The sequence below is a fragment of the Lethenteron reissneri genome, chromosome 39 (assembly GCF_015708825.2).
Source record: "Lethenteron reissneri isolate LAM-NWPU_2019-01 chromosome 39, ASM1570882v1, whole genome shotgun sequence".
NCBI classification, from domain to species: Eukaryota; Metazoa; Chordata; class Hyperoartia; order Petromyzontiformes; family Petromyzontidae; genus Lethenteron; species Lethenteron reissneri.
Window position 1 is genome coordinate 9,446,212 of NC_083817.1, and position 8,506 is coordinate 9,454,717.

At 47.4% G+C, this 8,506-nt stretch overlaps 1 protein-coding gene across 1 annotated transcript; it reads left to right on the plus strand.

Moving 5' to 3' along the window:
* The first annotated feature begins 1,022 nt into the window (after positions 1–1,022).
* MRPL55 (mitochondrial ribosomal protein L55) lies at positions 1,023–7,254 on the plus strand. The gene is made up of 3 exons (XM_061567424.1): positions 1,023–1,166; positions 4,151–4,328; positions 7,083–7,254. Exons 1-3 carry the CDS (start codon positions 1,096–1,098, stop codon positions 7,236–7,238), a joined length of 405 nt encoding a protein of 134 aa, XP_061423408.1. The 5' UTR covers positions 1,023–1,095; the 3' UTR covers positions 7,239–7,254.
* Positions 7,255–8,506: the final 1,252 nt, after the last annotated feature.

The following is an 8,506-nucleotide window of genomic DNA, read 5'->3' on the forward strand; positions in this document are numbered from 1 at the left end:
CCCGTGGTCGCGTGGATCTTTCTCCGGGTCCTCTGTTTTTTTTTCCCCTCTCAACATATTCTTAGGTGTTTTCGGTAAAGTCACGTAGGTAAAACATCAAAATTAATAAAATAATAAAATAAAAATAAAGATCACGACGTTTCGGAGGCAACACAAGTCTCCGTCATCAGGTGGGACAGTCGCAGCCAGATCAGCTGCATCAAGTGAGGCAATGATTCAAGATGTAATCCCTTAAAAGCGAGTTGAGGGGGGAGGAGAGGGGGGGCTCATCAGAATGTGGTAGCCAATGGAAAGTATCGGGAGAGAATGAAGAAGACGATCACGCGGTTCGAGTGCTTGGCTGCGGTGAATGTCACTTTGCCGAAACTGGCATTCGTGGCCAGCTCGCTTCTGAAAAATGAGCTCAGTGGGGCCTTAGGGGCCGTCCATAAATGACGTCACGCACCTTAGAGAGGGGAGGGGGTTAGACATTTGTGACGATGTGTGACGAAGGGGGGGGGGGTGAGAAATGTGACGTCACATAAAAAAATCGCAACTTTCGATAAATATAGACAACACGTTCTACTTAATTAAATAGACTTTTTTTTTTACATATAAATGTTTTCTGCTACAATATCAGAGTGCAGCGCCACATTAAATACGCGCATTAAATATACATTTTAATAAATGTTTTCTCCACATTAAATACACACTACAAAGACAATAGTTTAAAGCGATTTGAAGCATGGTTTTTTGGGGGGGGCAGAGCTTTGTGACGTCATATTTGAGGGGGGGGGGGTGTCTGACTTTTTGTGACGTCATGTGACTAGGGGGGGGGGTCAAAAATCGTCCAAAATCGCGTGACGTCATTTATGGACGGCCCCTTACCTGGTCAAATAAAAAAAAAATCTATTTGATGTTCGAACAAGAGTAAAACAAATTCTTACTGTTTCATCATTTTGATACTGCCAAAAAACTAAAAGGTTTTAATATTTTAATCGCAAAACTTTGGTGGCGGACGTGACGTTGAGACTTAGCGCTTGGGTGACATGACGTCACCCTGACCTCTAACACACCGAACTCTGCCTCGCGGGCAGAGTAGAACGCAAACCAGCGATGTTTGTCCCTCTGTTAGGATTGTTAAAGCCTCTCGCCCCTCTCGCCAGAGTCGCCTCCTCGTCCGCGAGGTGAGGCGAGCTGCAATCGCGGTTACGTTTTATTTTTCCTCTTCGTTTCGCTCAACGAACATTTGCCGCCGGTCAACCGGGCTTAGGCCTCTGGGAGTCACCGGCTCTCGGATAGATTCTTAGCCGGGTCAGGGCGTGCCCTATGACGGCCGAGCCGGGCACGTCGAGCCGGTCGGAATCGGGAAATTTTAGAAAATTAAAAGAGAACGAAACTGAAGACAAGTTTGCAGTTGAGCCAAATAGGCGATATCTAAAACTCTGATTTAACACAAATAACGCGATGTTTTGTACTATGTTTATACTGACGTGAATGTCATGTTGAGTCGTGCGGTACAGTATTTATTCAATGCTACACAAATCAGCTGCCGGATGAAGGCTTCATATTCTTAGGTTTTTTCGGTAAAGTCACGGAGGTAAAACATCAAAATTAATAAAATAAAATAAAGATCACGACGTTTCGGAGGCAACACAAGTCTCCGAAACGTCGTGATCGTGATCTTTATTTTATTTTTTATTAATTTTGATGTTTTACCTACGTGACTTTACCGAAAAAACCTAAGAATATGAATCCTTGCAGTCACGAAAGCTTCAAATCTAGGATGAAGGCTTCCCCACGCCGTGTCGGCCGTAGGGGTTGTGAAAGGGGGTGGGCCAGATGTGCTTTTCGTATCACTCGCCACTGATGTTAGCCGGGAATTGAACTCCTCGTGTGTCCGGGTTGGTGAGCGCCACGCTAAGCCCTGCCCCACCATCCACCACATTGCACGTTCACGTTTAAAGCCGCACAAAATTCATTGGGACGCAATCTCTTATCTTTTTTACCGGAGAGATTCATGCGATGTAGGACACTTCAGGTTTGGCGAACGCCAAAGCGTGATACTTGCACTGGTAATGGGTGTGTGCATGCAAGTTCCATGGTCGATCCACTGCTGGATGAGGGCCTCTCCCCACGCCACGCGGGTCAATGTCATTGCCCTCAACCGTGCCACGTGTCACTGTTATAGGGGGACGGCGACTGAGTAAATACAGCACCTTGTACAAAGGCAAGTCACCGGCGTTGATTGGTTCAAACAAGCACTGACTCTACATTCAAATTGAACCAACGTAGGCTTTCGCGACCAATATTTCTTAATTGACATCTGTTCACGGCATAGGGTCTACGACACACATTTCATTCATGCGATCTGATCCCGAGATCAATGATGAGCCGAGCCTGACTGCTGACGAGACACCCGATGCAGAAAGCGGTCCAGCGTTTGCTTGTTGAACACACATTGGCTGAAATGCGCGCCCAGAAAGGTTGTGAGTGTGGTTGATTTTGATGTGGAGAGGATACGTTTAGGGGCTATCCATTTAGTACGTACGCATGGCGGGGTGAGGGGGGGTTAGCCTACATGCGTACGCTTGTGTATGGGAGTCTACTGACAATGAAACGGGGGAGGGGGGGGGGGTGAAGCCTCGATAATAATTTGTCTACATTGGCCTTCAAATGAGCCACAGTTCAGTTTCTTCAGCTGTCAGACAACAAGCACTGCCGGGAGAAGTGGGACTGTGGGAGAGGTGTCACTTCTGTGCCCCTGACTGCAGCTGTCACGCTGCTGTGCTTCAGACTGACACTGCGCCTGTTGACATCCCGCTAATGCGTCACCTGTTCGACTGGGTTCAGTCGGCGTTTGAACCTAGCCGACAGCAGACAAACTTTTTAAGGAATGCAACTTAATTCTTTATGCAGCCGGCGGTAGACTGTTTGCTTAAACACGTTAATATTATTAATTCTTGATCGTTTCTGCGTGGATTCAATATTGACCGTTCTATAGGATTCGGGGGGGTGCGACAATGGTACGTACGCAGGTGGGGGGGGGGGGGTAAAAGTTCGCGTCCGTACAGGGAGGGGGGGAGGGGGGGGTCACGTTTTGACAGATTTTTGCGTACCTACTCAATGGATGGCCCCTTACGAAGTGGAGGGGCAGATATTGGGGAAGGTGGCGTGTTCTTCCGGAGTTTCACACGTAACGGTCTTTGTCTCACAACTTGACACCGATAGCACAATTCAAAGATGTTAATAAAGACAACACAATTCTGTGTTGAAATGGTATTTAATGTTGGTATGCGCAGGCACCGGGAGTAGAAAACAACAATTTCTTAGTGTATGCGATCCATAGAGCGTCTACCGCCTCCTTGGATTATTGGAAAAAAACGTAGCATTCAACTCAAATACATTTCAAAACTCGGATTTTCCATCCTGCTTGCACGAAAGAAAAAGACTGGTGTTGGTGAAGCAGTGATCGCGCACTGCTCTGCGATCTCAGAAACCTTGGCTCGATTCTTGACCAGGGAAGTCAGTGGCCAGTGATATCTGGACCTCTCTTAGGTTGTCTTAAATGCTTACCAGGAGTCAGTGCTGGGATCAGTTACAGTTGTAATTATGTAATTCACAGCGAATTGTAATGGCGATGTCATTTTAATTGCATCCAACAATGCTGGTGTAATTAACACATTCCTGCGGAGGGAGCTGGTAGGAACGTTGGGTTGCTCATCAATGGCCAGGGTCAACGGCGGCGTGGTGTATTCCGCAAATATGCCCGACTGTGAGGGCGGGCACAAGTCGGCGTGAGTAGTTTAAACATTGAGTTTTTTTAAGGGCACCACGGGGTGACCAGCCCCTCCCCACCCAGCCCCACCCCTCCCACCCCCCACCCAGCCCCTCCCCTCCCCACCCAGCCCCTCCCTGCACGATGGACACAATAATCCCCTGTGGGCTGGTGTAACTAGGAGGTTCATACCAGTATAACTGACCCCATGTCTGCCTGGGATGGTCTGTAAAACAACATTACCACTGGGGAGACAAAGGTAGCTTGTCCTGGAGTGCCGTACCGACCTTAAAATGTGCTCACTAACAACACCTGCACCTTCACAGCTAGACGAGAAATCTCGCCTCTCACGTATGACCATGTGCATGCGCTTTGTTCTTTCAAACCCCTCAGGTGTTGTCTACTGCCGAGGCCGTTGTTGCCGTCCTCATCGCGGCGTTTCAACTCGAACCGAGCGTCCGTGGTGCGAACGGCGAGGAACGTGTATCCGCGGCCGTACACGCTGCTGCTGGCTCGACCGGACGGCTCCACTGTACGGATCCGCTACACGGAGCCCAAGAAAATCATTATGGTACGGAGACGTGATCGTGAGAACGAAAAAGTCTAAATTGTCTTGCCGTTCAAATATACAGTCCGTTCTCCTATAATGCTGCGTGTTTTCAGAACGCGAATTGGATATAACGCGATGAATATATGAGGGAACACATTTTTTATAACGCAGATACTAATTCTTTACAACCTGATCGAGTGAATGGAACTAGTAGGAATAGGCAAGTAGGAATAAGCGGTAGAACGGCTGCCTCTGCGTAGCATCACACAAAGCGGGATGCTGCTGGATGATTCTGGGTGCTACCCACGCGCCTCAATCTTTGTTCAGCCTGCGTTACGCATCACACGTGTTATCGCGAACTGCGCTTTACCCTATATTATAACGCGATTTTCCAAAACGTGATGTTCTTCAGGAACGCAACTAGCGAAATACCGCGTTATAGGAGAACAGACTGTACAATGCAATGGTGGCCTCAAGCCAGTGACCAAAATTCCAGAATTTTCCCCGAACGGTGGCCAGTTTCTTTTAAGGCATGACCACAGTGGTATGAATTTTTTTTTTTTATCAACCCTGGAGGCATGATGGACCAAGCCAACAGCTAACAAGGATTTGACCTCACATTTCAATTGAGTTGAGTGCGTTTTTTTTACCAAGGAGCACTTCACTTCACCGCATGTCGCGGTAGTAGTCTCGGGTTCACGCGTTCAGTCAACATGAGCGGTAGCCCTCCGTTGCCATGCGCGCCGTGACCCAGCTGGCCATCAAAGAGGTGTGCCTTGGCGTGCAGTCAAGGAACATTCTTTACAGAACGTTGCGAAACCATTCGGAGTGTTCGAGAGATTCAAATGAAACAACAACAACACGGCAGCGCTGTCGCTTAAAAAATGTGTGCCTCTGGACCGCTGGGTCACATGTTAAGATCTTATGCCCAAGTTCAGGGGATAATGGGACTTTACTGTCGTTTGATTGTTTAATGGCACAACGGTCTTTGTGCAGGTGATGTTGCCCTCTGAGTAAAATGTCAATGCACATTGTCAAAGTGTCCTGGTTTAATATAATATTCTAGACAGGTGTGAACTTTGATTAACTTCACTGGAATTCTGGTAATTGATTTACAGACCATTTGGGTGACCACATTGCTGTGGAGAGAAAATAATAAAGTCGTCGAGAAATGCACTGACATGGAGGTTAGACTTTGGGTTAAAGTCTGCTGGTAAAATAGTTAAGATTTTCATAGCTGTGAAATACTGCTTTGAGTAGTAAAAATTACCACACAGTTGCTGTGACCCTGTCAAGACAGACTCTTCACCCTTTTTTGGTTGTCCAGCTACGTCTCAGTGTTTTTTAAGTCCTAACCCTAAAATGAAAAAAAATAACTGTTAATGATCCAAGTGTGGGATGGAACCGAATGTCTTTGTGGGAAATTCCATCAATATTGCTTGCCTCTAAGAGCGCTGGATTACAGACATGCACCTCCAATCCTTTTTTCACCACAAAGACACCACGGTGGCGAGATGCTCACAACCTCGCCTGGTATACAGGTGGTCGTGGGTTCGATCCCGACCCTGACGCCTGCTGCATATTTGGAGTTTGCAATGTTCTCCCCGTGGTTGTGTGGATATTTATCTGCATCCTCCGGTTTTTTCCTCCATATTTAGAAACGTGTGTTTCGAGTATTTGGCTGTTAAAAATGTCGACATAAGGAATGCGAAAGAAGTTCAACATACGTACACTTCATTTGTGGCCAGGCCACTCCTGAAAATAGCTATATAGCTCAGTCTGCCTTACCTGGTAAAATAAAAAGTTTAGTTTATATTTGAGTTGATAAGGTGGTTTTATTTGGTGGGGCAGGTAACCGAGCTCTCTTTCCTAGCTTTTATTTGCAAAAAATTGGCACGTTTGTTCACGTGACAACTTTATTAATTGATCCCACCCAAAATTAAAGTATGAATCACTGTCCTGTTTCTCTGTGATGTCTCTCTTCTGAATAGATCTCTATCTTAGCTCCGTCTTGTGCTCTTCTGAATACGTGTACTCATCTAAATCTCAAATCTTTCATGGCTCTAATTAGCATGGTTCGCTGTGTAAATCTGTCCATTATAATATCAGTGGTGAGCGATATCTCAAACTAGCCTTTGGTCCGGCACCTTCACCAGCCTGTGCTGACGAGGAGGTATGCTCAAATAACCCCTGCTGCCATCACAAGGTAGTAGGGGAAGTGCTCATCCAGCAGTTAATTTCCAAGGTGCTGTACATTATTATTACTACCACTACATATTACAAGTTAAATATTTAAATATTCAGTATATTCTTTAGCACAATAATACATCTGCCGTAAATAAAAAAAACTTCGTGGTACCCGACATTAGCCAAAAGACGGCATATGCATACAATTTGTATGAATATTAAATAAGCTATTTTAGACAAAGAGTTGCGGTCGCATCGCATTTGCATGTTTTATAAACGCAAGTTGTTTTGTATTGCCATCAACCACCATCCAAGCACTGCAACCATCGTGCACAATCTTAATTCTTCCATCACATCGTTGCATTATGACCCCTGCCGCTCCGGGGGAGCTCAGTGAAACGGCCACCCAAACCCCCCCCCTCTCCACGCCCCGCTTTGTCAGATTGCATCCGTTAACTGGAGTTGCAAGCGTGCGTCCATTCACGAGCACGGTTCCTTCTTCCTAAAGCACGAGACCGCAGCCTCTTCCACCGTCACTGATGCGAGCACCGTGCCCTGCCTTGCCCCTCTGTGCCGTGCCCTGCACAGCTTCCCGTGGACCTGGACGCGCTGAGCGAGGAGGAGAAGCTGGCGCGACTGCGGGCACGCGGAGGCCGTAAGGAACGGCCAAAGTCGAGCGCAGAGGACGACCTGGGCGATGAGCTCCACACGGACACCTACAGCAAGTTCTGGAGGAAGAAGTGACGCTGGCGGCCCCGGGCAATCGCCCCCCCTCCCCCGGAGTCTGCGGAGGCTGCTGCTGTATTCGATCAACCAAGTTCAGCTCTCCGATGCGTGTCCGGGCTGTGCCGCGTGTTGTACGGCGCGATGTCCCGACGTTTCGCTCCACGGGCTGAACGTCGGACGTCAAGTCGAACAACTGGCGGTAACAAACCCGAACTGCACATCGGATGGGGCCTGTACAGCGCAACTGCGATCTCCCACGGCAGTGCCACCTCACGTTGTCGATCACCTCTAACCGCTATTGACAGGAGCTTCAGTCGATTGCGCACCTCCTGTTCGTCGCCCGTACGTATGTATGTATATTGAACTTCTTTCGAAACCGTAAAGTAGCCAACCGTGCCAATCGGAGGTGCGGGGGAAGGACAACAAACACAAGAGGTTTTGTTTGGGTTAGATTGCGTAAATATAAATGTGTCGTTAATCCCGCCACAGTCTGACACAGCCAATTAGTAAAGTTTGTCACGTAAATAAAACATTCCAATGAGTGCTTCAGCACACCGGAGTGTTCACATTTGCGCAATATTAGCCAAAAAACCTCTTATGGATAATGTCTCGTGAAAGCCTTGTTAAACTAGACATCTCCCCACCGCAAGATGTAAACGTAATCCTGTCTTGATCAGCATTGAAATAACAAAACTCAAAGCAATTAGGGAAAATGGGAAAGGCAATTGCCAATTTGGTTTGTCTCTTGCATCGTTCGCAAAGTGTTTGTTTCCACACAATCTTTGTAGATAATTGTGTCATGAAAGTGAAATGTACATTTTCCTGCCCTCTCAGCTTTTCTCCAACTACACGTGCTCACGAGCCTCTTAAAACACAAGTGAGTGTCAAAGTCATCTACGCAGTAAACGAGATAAGCCCCCCACTCTGCTTTAATAAACCGAGCCGTTAATGTTTTAGAGACCGATTAAAGGAAACCTAGAGACAAGAGGCGACGGCTAATAATGCGCGGCTGTGCTCGGCTGTTGTGTTGTTAACGTGCGGCAGTAAAACATCGTCGCTCCGTGTGCCGCGCTTGCGTAAGCGTGAGCAGCGTGGCAACAAAATTGCTATTCTGTTGCGATCGGGTTTTTTCTCATCATTCGCAGATTTCCATAAAACATCTTGTGTGTGTAGCGTCCGTCGGCTTGCCCGCCCCCCCATCCTGCCTCGTGTGCCGTGACGACGGCCGCCAACAACGTAGCCGTTAGTCTCAACGAGGATTACAAGGGGAAGGGAAAAATATTTTT

Bases quoted from the DNA above. Each gene is read 5' to 3' on its own strand.
- MRPL55 (XM_061567424.1), top strand. From the start codon at position 1,096: ATGTTTGTCCCTCTGTTAGGATTGTTAAAGCCTCTCGCCCCTCTCGCC. The intron at 1,167-4,150 runs GTGAGGCGAGCT...CAAACCCCTCAG, and splicing joins GTCGCCTCCTCGTCCGCGAG to GTGTTGTCTACTGCCGAGGC. The intron at 4,329-7,082 runs GTACGGAGACGT...TGCCCTGCACAG, and splicing joins AGCCCAAGAAAATCATTATG to CTTCCCGTGGACCTGGACGC.